A 24,208-nucleotide genomic window follows, 5' to 3' on the forward strand; every position below is an offset into this window, starting at 1 on the left:
ACGATATGATTTTGAGCTCTAATTTGTACATTTATTTCACTATTATTATGATGTGTGTACAATTGCATAACAGACAAATAAACAATACACAAAAATGGGTTCTTGTTGTCCTGTTTTAATTTTCAGTTACATGTACATGTACAGTATTCACATTATAACTTGAAAAAAAAGTGTTTATAATTTGAAAAGTGCAATATGACTAAAGCTGTATTGACGCTTTGTTTAACTTTAGGCCTAGTAAGCAAATATGAAATTGCCTTACCAATGTCAACCACACTCCACATTGGAATCGGATTTGTTTTGTACCCCCAAAAATAATATTAATAGAAATGTAACCACAATACAAATAAGCAAAACAGAAGCACTTTAACAGACAAATGTGACCTTAGTTTGAGCCTTCCAGATTATTTCCTGACAGGCACTTTAACATGATTGGCCGCGTTTACGCAAGGACCAATGACATCCGAGTTCAAACACCTCTTCTCATGTCAAGTGAACACACATTAACTTTGCTATAACTGGTCCACTCGTCACTGAGCTATTGAAAATGGCTATTGATAACCAGCAATGCGATCATGTCCGGTAAGCTGGTTCCGAATAATCGATTAATGCAGTCAAACAATCGTTCGGGCTAACTTAGTCGAACCATGGCCAACATTAGTCCTTGCACGTTCTTTAGTATTGTGTTTAAATTTTCACATGAATAAGCATTATAAAAAAAAAAAAAACATCACAGTTGGAAGAGACTTGTGGACAAGTTGATTCTTGTGACGTTCTCGCGAGACTGCTGGCCCCTCGTTGGACTACTGGCTCTTGCGCTGTGCATACATCACAGTTGGAAGAGTCTTGTGGACAAGTTGATTCTTGTGACGTTCTCGCGAGACTGCTGGCCCCTCGTTGGACTACTGGCTCTTGCGCTGTGCGTACATCACAGTTGGAAGAGACTTGTGGACAAGTCGATTCTTGCGACATTCTCGCGAGACTGCTGGCCCCTCGTTGGACTACTGGCTCTTGCGCTGTGCATACATCACAGTTGGAAGAGTCTTGTGGACAAGTCGATTCTTGCGACATTCTCGCGAGACTGCTGGCCCCTAGTGGGACTACTGGCTCTAGCGCTGTGCGTACATCACAGTTGGAAGAGACTTGTGGACAAGTTGATTCTTGCGACATTCTCGCGAGACTGCTGGCCCCTCGTGGGACTACTGGCTCTTGCACTGTGCGTACAGTCAATGGGGGAGCAGTAGTTAGCAGCCAGCAGCTTTGCGCAAAAGAGCAGTACTTGGTCATATAGACCTGAATCATTACGCTATCACCGTGACAAACCATAAACGATTGTCCACAAGTCTACAGTTGGACAAGTTTGTTATTTGCACCATTTCTTGATATCAAAATTAGAACTGTACAAAGCAATTTTCAGAAAATGTGGGATTGTTCGTTTTCTTACATTGACCTACGTATGTACAAATGGTGCCTGCAAAAGGTTAAGGCCCTTAGGCCTAGATTAACATAATGTCATTAGTAACATCATGATGTACGTATTTGGTCATTCAGCAGAAGAAGAAAAAATGGCTATTATTAGCACACTTGTCTAAAACGTCATCATGATTCCCAACAAAACAAACATTTCAGTCTGGAACCTTTGCTATTGCAGTATCCAAGTTGTACAAGGGAAGTGCATGGAACAGTTATAGAAATGTGCTTTATTAAAAGGACACATTTTAAACAAACAATGGTCTGCTGGACAAATACCAGTCAAACTTCACTCCAAGTAGTCCAGCTGGCTAATCCAGTACCCCCCAAAAAAACATCCCTATTAAATATTACGTATGGACTAGAGAAAAGCCAACAGACAAGTGAAACCAACTGGCAACTGGTCCTGCTGGCTTGTCACCAAAAAAGTTAAAGACAGTGGACACTATTGGTAATTGTCAAAGACTAGCCTTCACAGTTGGTGTATCTCAACATATGCATAACATAACAAACCTGTGAAAATTTGAGCTCAATCGGTCGTCGAAGTTGCGAGATAATAATAAAACACACCCTTGTCACACGAAGTTGTGTGCTTTCTGATGCTTGATTTCGAGACCTCAAATTCTAAACTTGAGGTCTCGAAATCAAATTTGTGGAAAATTACTTCTTTCTCGAAAACTACATCACTTCAGAGGGAGTTGTTTCTCACAATGCTTTATACCATCAACCTCTCACCATTACTCGTAATAAAGAAAGGTTTTATGATAATAATTATTTTGAGTAATTACCAATAGTGTCCACTGCCTTTAAGAGGCAAATCCTGCTATGCCACTAATAATTGCGGAAGCTTTGTGACTAATGTTACATACATGTAATGGAGATGAAACAGGGTTTCACTCAATGACAGGATGTTGTGTAAAATGTTACTTTGATGAGGAAATCGAATAAGCTGTTTCAAACAGCTCACCAACCAGAAGGACCTATGGTATAAATGCCAAACAATAGTTTATGGTCGGACGTTTCGGCCCTAGAAGAGTCTTGCTTGAAGGCTAACAGTGTTTAAACGTGCGTAAATGTTTTCAGTCCGCATCTTCTTCTGCATCTTCTTCTGCTTCTTCTGCATCTTCTTCCACATCTTCCACATCTTCTGCTTCTTCTGCTTCTTCCACATCTCCTTCTAATTCATCTTCGTCTTCATCGTCGCTAACGACGAGCGCTCGTTTCTTTTTGCGAGGCAACTCCTCCTCTCCTTCCGGCTTGCGCTTCCTGCTACTTCCTTCATCATCGGAAGACTGACAAAAAAAAATATAGAAATATATATTGAATTTGAGGCATTGCATAGTAAGGAATCGATGTATTTTTAGTTTGTGGTAAACACCATTGCGCATTGTCTGAGGTCTTCATGAAGTGAATTCCAGATATTTGATGCTACATGTATGTTTGAAAAGGCGCTGGTGCCCGAGTAATTGGCCAAGCGAGTTTCAGGAACAGGAAGCAGAGGTTTCTCCCTATGAAGCGTATTATTGATAGATCTCAGGCCTTGGCCCAATTTCACAGAAAATTTGCTTAGCATGAAAATTTGCTTAGCATGAAATTTCTTTCTTGATAAAAACAGGATTACATGTACCAACAAAATTTATATTTGTTGCATAATGCTTGATACTGGTAATCAGCTGTTGGTTGCTAATCCTGAATATCACGTGGAAATTTGGTTGGTAATCCTGTTGTTATCAACGGAGAAAGTTCATGCTAAGCAAATTTTTGTGCTTAGCAGCTCTATGAAATTGGGCCCTGGTCTAGTTGTATGGGGCCTCCTTGTATGTAGAGTGGAGCTGAACAATATAGTGCCTTGAACATGAGACATATTTTGCATTGAATTTGCTGATTGACATGTAGCCAGTTTACTTTATAGAGTATGGGGACGATGTGGTCCAATGCTCTAGTACCAAACAGGAAACTTTATTACTAAGTTGACACCTACCTCATCGCTTTCCAGAGTTTGTGATTTGGCCTTCATGAGTTTGTCTTCTTTATCTGATTCGTCTTCATCCGATGAATATATATGTCTGTCCGCTGTCAAAGTAGAAGAAAAAGTAACCAGGAAATTATAGGTTAGCGACATCAACAGACTTATGTAAAACATTATACTCTTGTGGGTATAACAAAACGACACAATCTACTTTTTAAATGAAAGAATGTATGACAGCCGCACGCTGCAGGCAGTTTTGAAAAGCAATCACCAAATAAACTGTATCCCATCTTACAATTATTGCTAGTTGTCGTCGTACACATGAGCACACACTCTCACTGTTAATAGAGGTCATTTTTTATTCCTCTTCTGTGAAGCTGTAGTTTGCTTCATTTTGTAGGCTGTTTCTTGACAAGCCACACTTTTTGGTACATGCCTCCACAATCATTTATTGATTGTACTTTTTTCCTCTTCTTGACAGTGGCATGTGGAAATAACTGTTGCTTTGAATTGAATAACAAAATTTGCATCTTATGCCAGAAATGCTGGAAAATACAATCTTGCAGCTTTGTAGAACACAAATGAACTTCAACAATCACGGATAATTAGGCGAGACAACCAACAATTTGCAAAGTGCAAAAATGACTATTCTTGGGTAAACTCTAGAGGGCGCACGGTATTGTGTAGCATCCCTAGCAAGCGACAGAAACTCGAAGATAATCCAAAGAAAAAAAAACTGCGACTCACGTCTTCCCATTGTGTTCTTGACTCCCTTCTTGATGGCGGATAAACTAATCACTCCCTCGTCATCGTCGTCAAATTCATCTTCTCGGTCCGGCTCCAGGTACGAGGCACTGAGACCTCTGTTATGGGCTCGCTCACGAACACGACGCTGGGCGCTTTCTCTGCGTATCTGAGATCGTAATCTCTCCTCCTCTTGCTGTGAAAGAAACAGTTGAAGACTTCATAAGATGAAAGTGTTTGATATAGATTTTCTGATGCTACTAGAATTCTTAAAATATCCATTACGGTTAACCCTTTAGTTTTTTTCAGTGACTAAATGTAGCTTTTCACTTACTGGTCGTTCACCCTTTCCACTGATTCAAGTCTGTAGTTTGTTTTTGTCATAATTGTAATTGTAATGGTTCTTTATCTTATTGATGCACTATGTAATAACTTCTCTTCTTTTCCTTTTCCAGCGCTTTGCATTCTCTGGTTAAAGGCCCTTTAAAATTGTCCCGTTTATTATTATTATCAACTGTACAGGCAGTGCCTTGCATGTACAGAGCCAGACCGCTCAGGTGTAATTTTCACTGGTATTTAGGAAGTTGCCTTTGGGCCAGTGTACTAAAGTTTGTGTAAAAAGCTTTTACCTTGAGTTTTTCTGCTCTCTGTGTTTCTGGATCTTTGCCAGCCATGGGCAAGACCCTGATCTTCTGCGTCTTGGAGCAGCGATCTGCGATAGACAACGTCATCTTTCTGTGGGTCGCACTGTCTGTGGAATGTGGTCTGCAACAAACAAATCATAATAACACTCATGTTAATTGCCAAGAAAACTAGTTTCTTTTCATTTGTTTTGGTTGGGAAGCCAAGTACTCCCAGAAAAGCCAACTTAATCACTGTACTACATGTACATGTACTAGCCAAGAACCCAATTGAGTGAAGAAACTTGAAGGAAGTTTCAGTTTTAGATGTGGGAGGAACCCAAGAGATTTGTTCCAGGGAAAACTCCGACAATCAGGCAGGGATTGAAAAACCAAATCCACATAGCCCAGAGGCAGAAGGCAAGGCAAGACACTACTAGTGACTTTGACACACACAATGGGCCGCTTCTGAAATACCCTCCCGGATGGCATGCTCCATCCTTAACCAGTTGAGGATGGGGGTCATGTTGACAAGTCAATTCTTTCCCTGCTCAAAATTTTTTACTTCCTGGTTACCAACTCACCTGAATGTCAGCTTGGTCTTGAATACAGCTTGTCCCTGTAAACCGGTACCTTGTCTAATGAACAGATGGTTGTGATCACCCTGTATCGACGTCTTATAAACATCAAAGACTTCTTTACCCAGATGCATCGACATACTGTAAGAGTGGAAAACAAGTGTAGTTTATTTCAATGCATACATAAAAGGCACTGGACACTATTGGTAATTACTCAAAATAATTGTTAGCATAAAAAACTTACTTGGCAACAAGTAATGGAGAGGTTATGATAGTATAAAACAGTGTGTGAAACGGCTCCCTCTGAAGTAACAAAGCTTTTGAGTAAGAGGTAACATCCTTGACGTTATGTAAATCCAGATATTGTATATAAGCCATAAATGCATCTGGAACACTACGATTCGAATCACTACGAATCCAGATATTGTATATAAGCCATCAATGCATCTCAAACACTGCGTTTCAAAGGAAATATATACTTGAGACAATAAACAGAGAGGTGCACTTTCTTTTTGACATAGCAGGAGGGCGCTGTTTGGTTTGGGTGAACTTGGTCTTACCTGCCGTCCGACCATCTGACGATCCTTGCGTTACTTTCTCTATCCATCTCATTTCCTTCCTTATCAAGTCTCTTGCGCCATCTTATTGTATTCTCCACCTTTACGTCAAAAACAAAAACACAGTAATATTTACTGAAGCTCGGTGACAATAATGCGCAGCTTCTATATAGCGCTTTATCACATAAAAAAATATATATAAATATCATTATGTTCATGACAGGCATGCACAGGAAGCAGAGCTACATATATGTTTGACATATGAAGGGGATGGAAAATGGACTGATGATGATTATCAATGATGAAGACTTACTTTAAGTTTGAGTCTCGTTCTTCCCTCCTCATCCAGTACATCATCCTCATCCATCTCCTCCTCATAGAAGGCGGGGTCAAAAGGTCTGAGTGATAAAAAAAACAAGAAAAAAAAGAGAAATTTATGCATATATCATAAGCACAAAATGATGATTTAATAATTAATTTGAGGGTGCGTTCGATAAGCTTCCCTGGGTCGACCCCGCAGTGCTCACTTGAGTGAGCCCCTGACAAGAGCTAATCGAACGATCACACTTGCCCTCTCGTGGTTTCCAGTGTCTAATTTTGTGTCATACCGGTCTGCATGGTATTTAGTCAAGGTGTGGTTCATGACTGGCACCCAAAACAAAGTCATTGTCAAAATAGGGAGACCGACAAAAAAGGGCGAGATAGCTCAGTTGGTAGCTGTTGAGGACGTTGGTTCAAATCCCACTCAAGTGAATCATTCTTTGTTCAACCCCAAAGTTATTTTAAAAAGAACAGTGTACGTTACACACAAAAAACGCAGAGAAGATTTCATGCTGCACACCTTGTCTCAACACTGAGAAAGTTAGGCAATTTAACGAAGTGTAGTTCTTCACCAAGGTCAGACTGCAATCTTGGCAGTTCAACCTCTATCCGTGTGTCTTCAGCAACCTCTGGCGGTGCTCCTTCCCCTTCTTCATCATCATCATCTCGTCCATACCCCTCCTGGGAAGGAGAAAATATTTGTTAAAAAAACATTGGTCAATGTGTGAAAAACCTAGCAGGCTTCAAAATAACCCAAAGTACTCACACCAATTATCTTGGTGCCTTGTTCTAGTTTGTAAGACACTGCTCTAGAATCCAAAGTAATACGCCTGTGACTGGGGAAAGTACCAAGTTACAGTACTAGCACACATTGGTGTATGGGTAAAAACCAAAATTAATATTCTTTGTCCCCGATGCAAATCTAACATCTCTTACCCTCATGTCATTGTCATCTCTGTCCCTCTCGTCCTGCGACCCACCAGCCAGCTGATTGACCACAGCGTCCATGTCGTCATCGCTGTCTGAGATGTCATCTGCTTCTCCGAACAGCGCCTCTTGAGATGGAGCACCTACACCAATTTTAACATGAATCAACTCTCTTGTTTAGAATAAATTATTACGGTGTATTTGTTATTCAAAATGTTAGTCCCTACCTGACTGGGTGAGTTTTCCCTGGAACAATTCTCCAGGGTTTTCCTCCAACATCTAAAGCTGAAGTTTCTTCATCATCATCTCTTCTCGTTTGGCTCTAATTACATGTAGTAGAGCATCGAGAATATTTATCCAGATCCAGATCCAGAAACTTACCAGCATCCTTTAGCTGCTCTCCGTCATCAGACCCACGATTACTCTCGTCGTCGCTTCCAGCTGCTTGTTTTTTCTTCGGTCGTCGACCGATGAAGTCATCATCATCTTCGCTATCCTCAAGATCTCCTCCTGGTAAGAACGATCAGAGACAACACCAAGTCAAACATCACTACACTGTACTTAACACAGTGCTTTTGGCCATTTTCACTTCAAAACAGAATGCATACAAACATCAATGTAAACTATGAATGCGTGTGTTTATTCTGTAGGCCCCTCTTAAAGCCCAAGTGTTTACATTGGTACATGAAAATTGAGCTGAGAAAATACAAGAAAATATGGCAAATTAAATACAAGCTTGCAATGTGTGTCTATTGTGACAGCCTTTTTTTTTCTTGAAAGGCTGCTTATATATTGTGATGATATGAGTAGAAAATTGAAAAAGTTTACAAGTTCCAGGCCTACTGTTTGTTCTCACAATCGTTCCCAAAAAATGAATTGGGCTGAAATAGTTTGTTTATTAAAGGATTTGGATACTTTTTGTAACACAAAACACAATGTCCACAGATTTACATTAAACTTACACCGTTTGAAGAGAATGATAGTAGAAAGCTTACCTTAAATTATTAGTTGCTGAGGTTCTGTAGTTTTTGAGAAACGAGTAAAACAATGTCATGCAAATATGTTTTTACATCCTAAAATAACTTTTGTCTCATGACCACTGAGACAAAAATTATTTTTATAACATTGTTTTACTCATTTCCGGAAAACTAAAGCACCTCAGCAAGTAATGCTTTCAGGGAAGCTTTTTACTATCATTATCTTCAAACTGTGTAAGTTGAATGTATATCTGTGGACATTGTGTTTTTTGTCCTACAAAAAGTACATAGATCCTTTAAGTCACATACAATACCAGTGGATGATTCAATGATAAAATAATGTTTGTCACCAACCTGTTTGTTTCTCCCCATCTGAAGGTGCATCCTCCTCTTTCTCTTCCTGATGTCCTTCTGCTTCTTCATCGTCTCCCGAGGCAGCAACTCTCTCTTCATTACCCGACTCCTGGACAGCTGCCTCATCTTCCGGATGCTGTCCTTCATCCTCGTGATCATCTTCCTTCTCTTCTGTTTCTTCAACTGCTGGCTCCTCTGCCATGTCTCTCTCCTCTCCATCTTCTTCCTCTACCTCCTCCCGATCAGACGCCTCCTCCGCTTCTGAATGTTCCTCAGGCGCCTCAATGCCTTCTTGTGATGCCCTCTCCATCATTTCATCGTCGCTCTGCTCTTCTCTTCCTCCATCACCCTCGTCGACCTCCACCTTCTCGCCCATCTCTTCATCCACCTCCTCATCTTCATTGTCCTCCTGACCGGATTCTTGTTCAGGAACCGATGCGGCATCTTCTTCTTCTCTGTCCTCCTCGTGGTAGGTCTCGCCGTCTCCAGATGCAACCTCCTCGTGTTGCTCCTGATCAGACTCGGCAACCTGTTCTCCCTCAGACCTCTCTTCTTCCTCCTCGTGCTCCGAATGCTCTCTTGCTTCGTCTGCAGATCCCTCTTCCATCTCTTCGTGTCCGTGCTCTTCGACTTCCTCCTCCTCTTCCTCCGCTTCCATTTCTTCAGCTTCCTCTTCTTCTGCTCCTTCGTTGTCTTCAGCTGCATCCTCGTCTACTTCAAGACCTTCATCTTCTGAATGGTCCTCCCTCTCTGAATGATCCTCTCTCTCTGAATGATCCTCTCTCTCTGAATGTTCTTCCCCCTCTGAATGATGTTCATCTTCTTCTTCCAGCTCTTGTTCAGCATCTGATCCAACTTCCTCATCGGATCTATTTCTCTCCTCTACACCTCCTTCCCCATCTGACGCAACTTCTCCGTCTGACGCAACTTCTCCATCTGACGCAACTTCCCGGTCTGATGCGTTTTCTCCGTCTGAGGCAACTTCTCCATCGGAGGCAACCTCTTCATCCGATCTCTCGCCAGTTTCTTCTTCATGCTCCTCATCTTCATCTGATCCAGCTTCATTGTCTGATCCAGCGGCCGCATCATCTGAGACGTTCCCCTCGTTGTCTTCATCTTCTTCCCCATCCTCACCTCCCGATGCTTCACTGTCAGAATGCTGACTATGGTCGCTGTGTTCTACTTCTGATCCTGCTCCATCTGATAAAATATTGCAAAATCATCACAGTTTTAAATTGATTTTGTATTCTATAAATTAATATTATATTCCAGAATTTTTAATACAGGCCAAGGGAATAAGTTGTTTTTACATGGTCTCTGATAGGCCCTATTATTTCTGATTTTTTAAAAATAAATTTAGCACCAAAAAGTAGGCCCTTCAATTCATGCCCTTCCCCCCTTACTTGAAAAAAAAGTTATGTATTATCCTGCCAGTGCCACCACTTCTTCATTGGTTATTTTTAATGAAACTAATTAACTCAACTGAAGTTAGAACTCCTTTTTGTAACAATAAAGTGGCATGGTGGGTGACACTGACAGTGCCAGGCATGACAGGGAAAAGTTTCTGTATGGCGCCACCACTTTTTCATTTGAAATAAAATAATATAATATCTAATTTACCCGATTGAAATATACCTTTTTGTAAAAAAGAGTGAAAAAGTGGTGGCGCCATACGGAAAGTTATCCCATGACAGGACCAATCAATGACAATGGATACAGAAATCTTTCCCTTCCCAACTCACACATCCTCAGCTCAGTCTCACATTCACAATCCATTGTAAAAGCTGATTATTTTTTGTTTGTGGATGGATTTGATTTGCTCTTATATTACCATCGCACCAGCGCTAGCTGAGCAAAATAATGATGGCATTGTCTTGATGCAAAGTGGCAAAGTGGTTCGCGTGTTGCGCATGGCTTGGTGTTTTTAAAAATTTAGTTACTTATTCACCATTCACAACAGAACAACACATCGTGCACATTCCATATCGCACAACAAATGTATTGTATTCATTCCGTTGATCTTGGAGGACAAGGCAGGGGATCACCGTCACGCTGAATTGCCGTAAAGGACAACATTCCGTATGGCGCCACCACTTTTTCACTCATTTTTACAAAAAGGGATATACCAATCAGGTAAATTAGATACTATATTATTTTATTTCGAATGAAAAAGTGGTGGCGCCATACGGAAACTTTTCCGACTAAAACCCCACAATGAAATTCCTCAATTTACCTTGCTCTTCTTCGCCACTGTCGCTTCCAAACAATCCAGCGTCTTCTTCACTCATTTCGGCCATGTTGAATTTTACACACCACTATACTGAGTGAAGTCACCTGCCGTTGAGGGCGGTATATAGGCAGGCCGCTCGCGCGCTCTCGGACGAGAAGTTGAAAACTTCCCCTGTTCAAAAACCCTGGGCCAAATAAAAACCATTATGAGAACGTTGTTGGAGGTGACAAAGAAAATAGAGCGGGATTTGAACCCGCGATTTCTGGTTTACCGTACCGGTGCTCTACCGACTGGGCTATGGCGGCCTCCCCATTTAAAACACCGAATGTGGCAGTTTTCAACCATCCATTATTTTGTGAGTGAGGGATTGGGTATTACTATTATATTTCTCATGACCCATTCTCCATGCTAATTAAGAAGTTCAACATAAGCTTTGTGTGAACAGGTAGTACATTATAGTCTATAGTAGGGATAGTTTACCCGTGTTCCCTTCTTTTCTATCAGATGGAAAAGAAGGGTAGCTCTTCTGTTGGCATAAGATCCTTTATGCCAACAGAAGAGCTACCAAATAAAAAAGCTACACTGGTAAAAGACGCTAAAATTAATGTTTAAAAACAGGTCATACTCAATTTGAGTTTTTGTAAATTATTTTGAAAAAAAAATACAAAAAAAACATTGATAACAAAATTAATTTGAAAGTGTAATCGATAAAGAAGAAGGTTATGATTTGTGTGAAACTACTTTTAATAAAACAAAACCGAGAAGTGCTAGCGCCCTCGCTTGTCTGATCGCTGCCAGGTATTATAGCAGACGACGTAAACTTTGTGTCAGTCAATGTGACGTCATCATTCAATATGGCGCAGCCCACGGAAGTTGAAACGAGCCGTCAGTCTTCAGAACTTCTGTCAGAAATAGCTTCTTCAGAGGCCAGTGCGGATGAGGATGATCTTGAAAAGAAGCATTATGAAGAGGTGGTTGCTGCATTCAAACATTACAGGTGAGTCAAAGTTACCACATAAGTTTAGGGAGTATGCTGTTTGTTATTAATGTTGAACTCGATTGAAATTTGAATTGAATGTTGATGAAAAAAATTGGGTTGTTTATGTTTTGGTTTTTTAAAATTTATTTGGACAATTGGTGGAGTCCCTGCGCTGCGGTGGGTGCTGCAGGACCACGCTGTCAATTAATTGTGGTAAAAGTATCCCCAACATTTATTGAGGGGATTGGGAAGGTGGTCAATTGCTCCTGAAGGATTACAATTTTCGATTTCAAAGCTACTCAGTAGTACAAGTAGTTTCAGTAGGCCTATAAAAATACCTTTGAAACTTGAAAGTTTGGAAATTAAATGCACCGCCTGGCTTGGTAGCTAGCTAGCTAGACCATGGAGGTAGATTTTGATAACTTTCCGTATGGCGCCACCACTTTTTCACTCATGTTTACAAAAAGGGATACATGTATCTCATTGAGGTAAATTAGATACTATATTATTTCATATCAAATGAAAAAGTGGTGGCGCCATTAGGAAACTTTTCCTTCCTTCCTTCCTGTGAAGTGCAGCCTCGCATGCTTTCCGCTTTCCGTAGATTTCTACATCCATGGCTAGACTGAGCTGCATGGATGCCACTGTGGCAATGGAAGCCCCTAGCCTAGCCCAGGTCGGACTCCTCCATTGCAGTGGCACTGACTGACGGTGACATCCTACCAGCCCAGGTAGGACGTCAGTCAGTTCCAGTCCTGTTACCTGCAATGGAGGAGTCTAACCTGGGCTATGTAGCCCCATAAATAAGTCTGATCCACTCCGTATCCTTTAGAATAGATATCCTAAGGCTTTATGGGGCTACAATTTGATCTGTATTCTGTTCACGAACAATCAATCCATAGGATTGTCTCCATACCTTGCTATCTAATAATATTTGACCAATGAATGGGGTTAACCTTTATGTATATTTAAACAATGTTTTTTATTTTTATTTTTTATTTACAATGGAATGCATGCCCTTCTTGAGCAGTATGTTACCTTTGCATGCCCCCCCCCCCTTGACCTGCATGTATACTACACACAAAATCCAGTTGATGTTTTGTCTCAATTTGTCAACTCATTTCTGGTCTTGCTGGGATAAATGATTGATGAAACTTTTATTTGTTAAGGGATATTAAGGACAAATTTTCAACATGCAAAGGAAAAAAAAAATATATTTTGTGACAAATAAATAAATTAAAAACAACAGAAGGTTAATCAGCCTATGAACTTAAAGGCAGTGGACACTATTAGTAATTACTCAAAATAATTAGCATAAAACCTTTCTTGGTGAAGAGTAATGGGGAGAGGTTGATGGTATAAAACCTTGTGAGAAACAGCTCCCTCTGAAGTGCCATAGTTTTCGAGAAAGAAGTAATTTTCCACGAATTTGATTTCAAGACCTCAAGTTTAGAACTTGAGGTCTCGAAATCAACCATCTAAACGCACAGAACTTCGTGTGACAAGGGTGTTTTTTCTTTCATTATTATCTCGCAAGTTCGATGACCGATTGAGCTCAAATTTTCACAGGTTAGTTATTTTATGCATATGTTGAGATACACCAACTGTGAAGGCTAGTCTTTGACAATTAGCAATAGTGTCCACTGGCTTTAATGTAGTTGCGTAAAAAACTTGTTTTCATAAAATTTCTACAATATTGTCCTATTGTTATTTACCTTTACCAGACCGTTTATGAATTTAAGACTTCATCAGAAGCGCAAGGATTTTGAAGCCTTACCACTTCGACACCAGCTGTTATTACCAAGGTTCGTTGATCATCTGAGCGATGTCCAACACTGCGTAGAACACAACAATGAGATCATCAAAATCATCGTCGAAAACACAGACAGTATGTTTGTCAACAGAGACGATTACAATGTAAGTATTGAAGGGGGTTCCCCTAGCCCAGGTTGGACTCCTCCGTTGCATACAACGCAGTGCCACTACCATCCTACTCGGCCTCAGAAATTAGAGTGGTTTACAGTCTGACTATACTCTACTGCAATAGGAATGTACTACACCATATAGATGGTATGTGTGTGCAGAAGGGTTTCGCTTATTGTCCCATACACAACTTCACTTGAAGAACCTGCTTTGCCACATCTTTTCACCCCTTCATAGACTTGTGGACAAGTAGTTACATTTCTGTCGCAGCGTGATGGAGTCTGCATTATAAATTCTTGTTATTGATATTACTTATTTCAATTGCCGTTAAACCAAAATAAACTTGAGAATAAACTTGAAGCCCTTGTTGTTTATCCTACAACAAATCAAACCCACCAAATGTAATAAGATTTTCACAGGTTGGTTTCAAGAGAATGGGAAATATTTGAGTCTTCTTATATGGCTAATGATTGGCACTCTGAAAAAAAATATTGACATCATACTTATCGGTAGCGCACCAGCACATTTGTGTGGAGGTCATTGGAGGTTCCACTTAAAGTCAGTTTTTCTTTGTTCAACCTCCAAATCATTAAAAATAAAAACACCTGACTGTATCGTTCCATTGAAAGGGTCCAGAGAAGGTCAGCAAACGATCAAAGGTCAACAATGGAGTCGGCAAACTGGACATGGAGAAAGTGCTGACAACTGTCAAGCAGTTTGTGCGGGACTGGAGCCAAGATGGGATGAGCGAGAGGCAAGCCTGTTACGGGCCAATCATTGACGAGATTCAAAGGAGATTTCCGGTTGAAGAGTGGTAGGATTTTCATCGACTTTTTATTAAGCATTATAATATCATTTAAAATGTAAGGGCAGTCAGGTTGGTGTGGTTTCTTTCCTCCCCTTCCACCTCCAGGACCCCGGTACAAATCCCACCCACCCAAGGGCACTAATTATGTGAATTTGGTTTTCAGTCCTTACCTGACGGCGTGGGTTTCCCTGGAATAACTCTCTGTTTTTTTTTTTTCTCCCACATCTACTCCCAGCCCTGCTCTGGAGTAGGGGTAGGCGGTAAAACCCTGGGGTATTTTTGAAACTTGCAACCCTAACGAGGATAGCGTGAAAGTGCGCTAGGGTAACCGTAGGGTAAAAAAACTCCCGGGGCTTTCTATGACTGTATTCCAGTCAGTGTGACACGGTCTTATGTCAAATGTTTTGAAAACCTAATTTATTTGTCTCTTATTCAGCAATAGAGACAGTGTTAGAGTTTTAGTGCCTGGCGCTGGGCTGGGGAGACTTGCCTTCGAGATCGCAAGTCTTGGTTACAGTTGTCAAGGCAACGAGTTCAGCTTATTCATGCTATTTGCTTCACATTTTGTACTTAATCGGTGAGTATTTTATTTTAATTGTCTATAAACACGTCCTAAGATAGTATTCCCTCAAGGTTTGTCTAGAAATATCAGTTCCATGCGCAGTTACACCATAGGACAAGATACTTGTAATAAAAAACTTTTAAGTAGAACAAACAGCTAATGGCCTGATATGTTTCGACCCTAAAAGTTATTTTTTATTTTTTGTGTTTGAGAAAGATTCTGCTATGGTCGAAACGTATTTATACCATAGGTCCTTTTGGTTGGTAGGCAGTTTTTGCAACAGCTATTCTATTTTCTCATAAATTTTTTATTATCACATCTTGCATATCTTGGGGAAATGTGTGTAACATTTTGATAATACAAAACAAGTCAATTAGAAAGGCATGCAACATTATTCCCTGGTGATAACCAAACATAATACTTCGCTTTAATGTTTTTTTAAAATTCAGATCTGTAGAGGTCGACTGTTTTACGATATACCCCTGGGCACACCAGTTCAGTAATCTCCGTAGCTCAAGTCAACAAATCAGGCCGGTCACGATACCAGACACCGACCCGTCCGGTCTACGGGAAGATGCAGACTTTTCCATGGTTGCAGGCGATTTCTTGGAAGTTTACAAAAAAACAGGTAATAACTACATCTTGCAAATCTGAAATACAGAGGTTTTTCAGTCAGTGCAGAATGATGTTAAAAACTGCCGGTTAAAGCCATTGGACACTTTATTGTTTTACAGAAGGTAATGGTGAAAGACTTCTCTTGAAATATTATTCCATGAAATGCTTTACTTTTTGAGAAAACATTAAAACAGTATCAATCTCGATATCGAGAATTACGGACTTGTGTGTCTGGCGACTTGCAAAAAAAAAAAAGGTCCTGCCCAGTTCTACCACTCCTTGTTATCAAAGTAGTAATCTAAGATTGACATCATTGGTGAAGTTTATCATCATTTTTTATTTTTATTTTTTGGTCATCAGCTGTTTGGGACTGTGTAGCAACGTGTTTCTTCATAGACACTGCACATAACATACTAGCCTATGTGGAAACCATTTATAAGATCCTCAAGCCTGGAGGTTTCTGGATTAATCTGGGTGAGTACGATTCCATCATTAATTTTTTTCCTCGCATATTTTGTTTGATGAGGTATCACCCAACAAGGCCAGATGGCCACTTTGCTACTCTTGGTGATTTGGGCTATCGACCCAAATCAATTGCCACCAGGGACATGTTGCCACTTACTCCTAGGGCTAAAACAGGGTACCCCTTCTAAGTCCTTAAGAATGTAGGCAATGTAGGAGCCTGGTGGAGCAGAATGCACTACCTTCCAAACTTTTTTACGAAGCAATTATGGTGAAGTGCCTCGTTTCACAGGTTTTTCTTTGTTTTTTTTTGTGGGGGGGGGGGTTTCTTACTGCGCCTTGAACACCCAGCAGGATGGATACGTGCGCATAGACCTTATCGCAAATACCAATGCGCAAGCGCAGACTGTTGAATGAGGTGCATTGTGGGATATATATGAATCAAATTTGTAATCAGCTAGACCACAATGCACCTAATTCCAAGCTTTACGCGCGCGCCCCAGTATTTGCGAAAAGGTCTATTACAAGTCTTATTATTATTACTATTATTATTACACAAATACCCATTGGTTATAATTATTATATCAGGAGGTCTTTGATATGTGTACTTATAGGCCTAAATGTCATATAGAGAAGATAAGCATTGCAAATATGTTTTTTTCATGGTAGGCGTTTTCACATTTCTTTACCAAAATAAACAAGGAGATCATTAAAAGTGAAAGTCTCCAAACCATGCGGTGTCGTCTTAAAAGCAAAATGAAGTGAACCCACTAGAAACCCTTAGACATATGAAAAGAAATTGAAAGAATTGTTCGGACTAACAAATGATTGCCCAAATGAGAATGGCTTATATTTTATTATGATTTGAAAATGTGAAAAAGGGAAAAATGTGTAAATTGTATGACAAGATAATTATGACAACATTTGTGACAGGTCCACTGCTGTACCATTTTGAGAACACTGCTAAAGAGCCCTCCATTGAGATTGCATATGATGTGCTGAGGCAGGTCATTCTGGATTTCTCCTTTGTAATGCTGGTGAGTCATTTGTACACTGTTTTTCACAAACAACTAATTGATAATAATAACTAGTTATTGTATAGCGCATTTTACAATAACTGCATCAATGGGCTTTACAGTGCCCTGGTCATTGGGCCAATATCATTTTTGTAATCTTTCTCAGCTCCCTGGGGAGTTTACAGCCCTGCAGCCGATTTCATAAAACGTTTACGACATGGCGCGAAATCGGCTTCTGGGCTGCCGTGGCGCTCAAGTGGCTTTTTCATACACAATATCAACCTCTACCCTCGCAAGTACCTATTTATACCCCTGGGTGAATAAAAACAATTATAGTAAAGTATCTTGGTCAAGGACACAAGTGTCATGACCGGGATTCAAACCCCCGTTCCGCTGACTCTACCACCAGAACTTGAATTTTAAGTTAACTAGTTAGTGACTGAAGATGTGTGCACACACCAACATTTTCTGTGCCAGAAATCGGATGTTTTTTGTGTGGTAAAAACAGTTATCTCACCCAAGTTGACTATACAACCAGGGAAGCGGCAGTAAGGGGATCACCTTAAGGGGATGTGCCTTTTTATTTCAGTTATCAAATAAAATCTTAAGGGAAACTGACTGGGTAAAGGTTTAGATGAATTGGGGTTGAACAAAGATTAATTGACTAGAGCTGGATTTTAAAACATGCCTGCGCTCTACCAACAAAGCTATCTAGCCCTATGTTGGCAGTTTCCCCCTAAAAGTTGTCAATATCTTTGTTCGAGGGTGCCAGTCAAAAGCCATGCAAGTTCTGCATTGGGGGAAAAACTATAAAATCACAGGTTTTCTCCATGTTACAAAAATAGAAAGGTAGAAGTTTCACAGAAAATAAGATAAAAATAAAAACATGATTGTTCCTTCTTTTTCCTTTTTGTTTGCAGCGTGAAGAGACAATACACACAAGTTATCTACAAGACCAATTCTCTATGCTGAAATACGAGTACGATTGTGTTTTCTTCGTCTGCCAGAAACCCCTACATGCAAATGAAACAACCCACCATACCACTACCAAAGACAACGAAGAGCAATAAATGGAGAACGCACTGTTTCCTAGCAGATCGGTGGGATTATTAATAATTGAGCAAAATTTGAAATCTCACTCATTTTTTATACAGAAAGGTTATAAAAATCACAGAAAAAAACAATTATTGTAAATACAAAATATATTCTTCTAAAAAAGGAATTTTTAATGATATTTTTAGGTCTGTTTGCAAAAATTATGCTTTGTATTTTCTCAGTGAATTCAATTTTTTATGCTGTGCCTCCTTATTACCTGATTGGTCAAGATGTGCCACACCCATCTGCCATTCCCCACCATGGGCAAGGCACCAATCTTTTGGGGGTTCATCAATGCTATGCTCTCTCTGAAAACAACCCCAATCACTCCAGGTAAGCATTGGAAAAACTTCTTTATGATGATTCACAAAAGTTACATTTTGAAGACTCATGGCATCCTTTCACTTTTAAAACCATGCACTTGTAACTAACCAAGGAAGCTACGTCTTTGATTGGAAATATGCAACAGACATTTAAAGGAACACCTTGCCTTGGATCGGACGAGTTGGTCGATAAAAAGCGTTTGCAACCGTTTGTTTTAAATGCATATGATTGGAAAGATGTTGTAAAAGTAGAATACAATGATCTACACAAATAGCCCTCGAAATTGCGTGGTATTCCGTTTACATCGTCGACTAACACAGTCGGTCATTTGTGGGAGTCAGATTTTTGACTCCCATAAATGGCCGACCGCGTTTCCTTGTGACGTAAAAGGGAAGCCGTGCAATTCCGAGGCATGTTTGTGTGGATCATTATATTCTACTTTTCAATTACCTATCTAACCATTTGCATTTAATAACAAACGGTTACAAATGCTTTTTGAAGACCAACTTGACCGATCCACAAGGCAACGTGTTCCTTTAAAGTTGATGGCTGTGTGTGGCACCATGCAATTATCCCAAACTGCACATTTACTAATTAAAGTGGATGTTTTGTTATGATAAAAGCAGATCTGTTGCTGTGCATGGAATTATGCACTCTTACCCAGTTACTGTTTGTGCATGCCCTCCATCCATATCATATCTATAGAGTGCACAGGCAGTGACTTGGTATGAGTTCTTAATTCCATGTACATCCACTGGCCTGCTGTGTTCATGGCGACCAAGCCCCTAAACCATGTAAAACGCGTCTCTCGGTAAAGGCACTGGACACCTTTGGTAATTCTCAAAGACCAGCATTCTCACTTGGTCTTTCCACACCATAGGGCTATGCATAAAATATAAAATAACAAACCCTTGAAAATTTTGGCTCATTTGGTCATCGACGTTGCATGAGAAAAGTGAAAGAAAAAAACACCCTTGTTGCACAAATTTGTGTGCTTTCACCAAATGCCTAACAAAAGGCTTTCAGGCCTGAAGTCTTAATATTTGAGCGATTTTATGACCTCTTTCTCAAAAGGTGTACATGTGTGTGTTACTTCAGAGGGAGCCGTTTCTCAGAACGTTTTATACTATTCACAGCTCTCCATTGTTTGTTACCAAGTAAGTTGTTATGCTAAAAAACATTTTGAGAAGTTACCAATTTTGTCTAGTGCCTTTTACACAAAATGTATATTTAAGGCAAAAAAACTACAAAAAAAGTTGAACAAATTGTGAAGGAATCAGTTGAAATTCTATGCCATGACTGAAGTTAATCACACGGGTTTATTTCAATCCTACCAATTTGAAAAGTTTGCGATGCAATTTTTTTTTCTCGACCAGAGCGTTTAACACTGGCCACATGATCATTATGCAAATGTTGTTTACTGAGAATTGTGAGAAATGATCTGGTGATCAAATAACGATCCAACATAAATTCAATGGGAGACTTTTGGACGTTCCTTTTTTTACAGTTCTCATCAGTAGTGCACGCCCTCAGTACTGAGCTTGACACTTCTGCTCAGAGCCGCAGAAAAGGATTGTTTAAATGCTGCCGCAAGCGACTCAAAGTCTCCCATTACCAAGTGTACCATGAACAGTATCATATGCAATCTGCAAACAAAAATGTTTTTAAATCAGAGCTCATACATGTATATTGTAGTTGTACTACTTGTTTATTTAAGTATCAAATAATTGACTTTAGAATTTGATTATTGAAGAATACAGTTGCACAAATTTTAAACCTAAATACTAATTATTATCTTGTTTAAACATTTTAATGAATGACAATTCTTTCAGACCTGTATAGAATCAATTTTTCCCCATAGTATTTTCAGAGCTTAATCAATAAATAAAAGAGTTGTTATACAATATATGTACACCTTTTCCCTGTTTTAATTTGATCTTAAAAGAAATATAATGAAAAATATCTCCACTTTTAAAATATATTCAAACAGTCCTGTTTATGTTACATTATATACATTTAAAAACAACTAACAGCTATATTCAAAGTAATGATGACACAATGATTTATAATTAAGTCCAGCTTAAAAGAAAATTTGTTCTTTCAGGTGCAGAATATTTTAACTTAGAGATGGTTGAAAGTCAAATGCACGAGGGCCGTGGTGCTCGAAAAGAAAATTTCATTCACAATATCAACCTCTGCCCTAGCAGGCACCCATTTATACCCCTGGGTGAGGAGAAACAATTTAAGCATAAAAGCATCTTGCTCAAGGACACAAGTATCATGTACGGGACTTGAACCCACGCACTGATATCTTTTAACCACCACAACTTGAATTTAATGCTGTAAACTGCTCGGCCATGACACCCTTCGCAAGGTGTTGCACATAGAGGCTCAGACTGCAATTAAGTACTGGTTCATACTTTCTGCGAATACCAGCAAATTTTGACTTCACAGGGCTGTTTTGGCAGCGAAATGTTTCGCAGGAGTTGCGACAAGTCAACTTATGCAAAATTGTGATGTCAAAGTTTGTATCACATTCGGAAGTATGAACCAGACTTAATGCATAATATTAAATGTCTTCAAATGTTTTTGTTATTATTATAAATAGCAAATCCAAATTGCCACATATTACACATTAAACTGTCCAGTGTGTCCTGCACTATATTTCAACAACCACGGATCTATCCTCTCCATGACCAGTCTGATGCTAATTGGCAAACTAACAACGCTGACAATATAAGTCCAGTAGGGTAGAGGGGGCGTGGAGCCCAACGGCCAGAACCACAGCCCTCGCATCGAAGCATCTCGGAGTTGATGAGAGAAGGTTGCAACGATGAACATGTAGGGCAAGGATTGAAGGTACTGGGAGGAGGAGGCAAGACGTACACCAAGGAGGAGGAAGATTGCGATGAGGAGAATGAGAGTGGTCGAGTGAAGAGGAGGTCTGAAGGGCAACGCTAAGACTTCCTGTATGGAGAAAAAGAAGAGACAATTGTTCATACAGTCGGCACTGCTCAAGATCAATACAATAGACAGGCAGTCAGGTCCGGACCCAGGTTCATAGAGCTACTCAAGTGCAAAATGATGCTCAGCACAACAAAATTATGCTTACCAGAATAAGGTTACCAGCTACAAAAACATTTTATACATGTACGAAATGTGACTGGTATCATGTTTTTATTCCGCTTCAATAATCCTCTGCTTAAAGTAGCTATGAAATTGGGCCCTAGTCAGAGCCAAATTTCAAAGCTGATAAGCAGAAAATATGGCATGACAAATTTCTTTGCTACAGCAACAAAGGTCGAAAGACTGGATCTTTATCCAAGAGGGATGTTGATGGCTGAACTCTGGTCATGTACCTCAAAAAGGCTAATGGATTTGCCATTCTGTGGTAATATTTGTTGTGCTCGACATGAGATTTTCACAGAGTAAAACCGCTTTTCACTGCAGTTTGGCAGAAAAAAAGGTCTTTTTACCTTCAACTCAAAAGACCTGGCAGCAATAAAGTGATCCACATCCAACAGTGAAGCAAGCAAGCCGCACAAGATAACCTCCGCCAGCTGACGCAAGCTGCACGGCGGGATCACAAGAACCACCATGGCCCACGACATCGCACCCACCATTCCGTGGGAGAAATTATCAACAACTGCTCGGCCGTAAGTACTGGATGCAACGCCTGGTAGCTGGAGAATATGATCACATGCTAGACAGGTTCCGGTGAGGGCCAGGCTACCAAGCAATGTTCTGCATGTGAAGATGCTTTTGAAGTTGTCCAAGGAAATACCCATATCTTTGGCGATGATGGTATCAGATTATGAGATGATAGTTTCTGAAGGAATCTGTGGACAAGAATTGTGTAAAGATTAATTAATCTCGGAGGTTGTGACCAAGAATGCAATAATGTACGCATGCCATAAACAATGTTTTTAAGAAGTAAGCAACTACAGTTACTGATGAAATGGTGTCACTTTAATTTTTTAGACAAACCCCCCCCCCAAAAAAAAAGAAGACATTCCCTTTAATACTTTCCTCTTGTATCTTCTTTCAAATGAAGGATTCAGAAGGGCATTGAGCCTCATCTCTCACTGAGTCAGAACATGAAGGTAGAATTTGCATGGAGGAATTATCAACCGAACTTTGTTGATGAAATATTCAGATTTAAAGAATTGTTGTCCTTAAAACACGTACAATTTTATTTCTTTGCACTCAATTCAATTAACTTTATTTCGACTCCATTAATGTAAAACAATCCACAAGAAAACTGTAAATAATGAATAATATTTTACAAGCAAATGCAATATGTTGAAACAATGAATGAATGAATGATGTAATTGTAATACAACTTGTAACAACAAAAACAAACATTGACAAGCAAGGCAATCGTGTAAATTAGAACACACTTCTAAAAAAAAAACAATACAAAACACATGGTCACGGTGATGGAGTTGGAGGGGCCCATCCATATAAAAAGCGAAGCTTGTACCGACTACGGACCCACTCCTCCATGACCTACATGTAACTAAGTAAGATGGCAAATGAAGCAATTGCATATGCATACAAAGTTTTACACATGATACATTGGGTGGTGAGACTGTGAGAGCAAAAAGATTTCTACTCTAGTTTTACAAGAAGAACAAAAAGTTTAAAACACAAAAAAGTAAGTTAATTATTAAAGCTAAAAAAGCGTTTACTCAAACTTTCAAAGCAATAATTTATAAACAAAATTGCATAAATTGCATTCAAATATTTCAATTAAATTCAATTAAATTCAATTAAAAAACGCTATATATCATGGTTTACTTTCTTGAACCTTGAATGATGAGAAGGAATTATATACCTGACGGCTGTTCTTGAACTTCTGCAACACCACCACTAGCACTGTTATCAGCAAAGGCAAGGGGGAAAAGGTTCGTCTGCTATTTCTTATGGCTAGTACATAGTAGGGGATTCGTCGTCTGCTGATAATTTCGACTTTCCATGCCCAACCAATGTTGTTGTTCTTTGGCCGTTTTCGAAACTACGTATAGTATCTTTGCTACGTTTTCGGGTTCGGCTGCTTCCGGTTTAGGCTCCGCTCTGGCCGCCTGTTGAACGATGTTGAACTGGCTGTGAGCTCCAGGAGAGCCCAATCAAAAACCGTGGTTTCGAAACGGGCCAAAATCAGGAAAACTAGAATCCATGCGATTCAAGGCGAAAAATTGATGGGTAAATTTTTAGAGAGTGCATTTCATTTAGTTGTGTTTTATATTCATTGGATTTGTATATCCAATGACGGCAAATTGCTCATTTACTGGTGAGGCAAATATTACAACTCTGACTTCGTGTTAGGTCTGTGGTATGTTTTCAAATAATTTTGGAACAAAATGTTACAAGAAGTAGGCCTCAGAAATATATAAACAAATTTGTTTAAAATAGAAAGAAGAGAGACAGAAATTTCACTACCTTGTACTGCATGGATTGTAAGTTTGGCCAGTTTCAGACGTTTGCTCCTGGACGTCTTTCACATCAAGTCAGTTCAGTGTCAGGACAAACAAAAAGCAACCTGTCTATAAACCGCAGACGAGATTCCATCGACTAAAAGTTTACAACACAAACATTATTACATACAAAAATACAGTGTTAGTTAACTGAGTGGTGGTGAAATGAAGGCGGAGAATCCATCCGATGATCAAAGATG

At 39.7% G+C, this 24,208-nt stretch overlaps 3 protein-coding genes across 5 annotated transcripts; 1 reads left to right on the forward strand and 2 right to left on the reverse strand.

The window, feature by feature from the left end:
• Window positions 1–111: 111 nt before the first annotated feature.
• Window positions 112–10,820, reverse strand: LOC139937653 (uncharacterized). 2 transcript variants are annotated; one of them, XM_071932902.1, is made up of 12 exons: window positions 10,751–10,820; window positions 8,518–9,717; window positions 7,568–7,693; window positions 7,196–7,329; window positions 6,780–6,940; window positions 6,252–6,336; window positions 5,942–6,039; window positions 5,388–5,522; window positions 4,813–4,948; window positions 4,187–4,379; window positions 3,452–3,543; window positions 112–2,762 (listed from the first exon to the last, which is right to left on the reverse strand). In XM_071932902.1, the coding sequence occupies exons 1-12, from the start codon at window positions 10,812–10,814 to the stop codon at window positions 2,550–2,552; spliced, it is 2,637 nt and encodes an 878-aa protein (XP_071789003.1). In that variant the 5' UTR covers window positions 10,815–10,820; the 3' UTR covers window positions 112–2,549. The 2 variants fall into 2 exon arrangements, with proteins under 2 accessions (XP_071789003.1, XP_071789002.1); XM_071932901.1 differs by having other exon boundaries at window positions 113–2,762; window positions 7,568–7,696.
• Window positions 10,821–11,595: 775 nt separating this feature from the next.
• Window positions 11,596–19,677, forward strand: LOC139937045 (carnosine N-methyltransferase-like). Its single transcript, XM_071932013.1, has 8 exons — window positions 11,596–11,744; window positions 13,451–13,643; window positions 14,279–14,463; window positions 14,894–15,034; window positions 15,469–15,647; window positions 15,995–16,108; window positions 17,030–17,133; window positions 18,033–19,677. The coding sequence occupies exons 1-8, from the start codon at window positions 11,602–11,604 to the stop codon at window positions 18,180–18,182; spliced, it is 1,209 nt and encodes a 402-aa protein (XP_071788114.1). The 5' UTR covers window positions 11,596–11,601; the 3' UTR covers window positions 18,183–19,677.
• A 134-nt stretch (window positions 19,678–19,811) lies between these two features.
• Window positions 19,812–24,082, reverse strand: LOC139937046 (transmembrane protein 267-like). 2 transcript variants are annotated; one of them, XM_071932014.1, is made up of 4 exons: window positions 23,974–24,050; window positions 23,369–23,700; window positions 22,008–22,370; window positions 19,812–21,498 (listed from the first exon to the last, which is right to left on the reverse strand). In XM_071932014.1, the coding sequence occupies exons 3-4, from the start codon at window positions 22,317–22,319 to the stop codon at window positions 21,160–21,162; spliced, it is 651 nt and encodes a 216-aa protein (XP_071788115.1). In that variant the 5' UTR covers window positions 22,320–22,370; window positions 23,369–23,700; window positions 23,974–24,050; the 3' UTR covers window positions 19,812–21,159. The 2 variants fall into 2 exon arrangements, with proteins under 2 accessions (XP_071788115.1, XP_071788116.1); XM_071932015.1 differs by lacking the exon at window positions 23,369–23,700 and having other exon boundaries at window positions 23,974–24,082.
• Between the last annotated feature and the right edge of the window lie 126 nt (window positions 24,083–24,208).

The sequence above is a fragment of the Asterias amurensis genome, chromosome 5, assembly GCF_032118995.1.
Source record: "Asterias amurensis chromosome 5, ASM3211899v1".
NCBI lineage: Eukaryota > Metazoa > Echinodermata > Asteroidea > Forcipulatida > Asteriidae > Asterias > Asterias amurensis.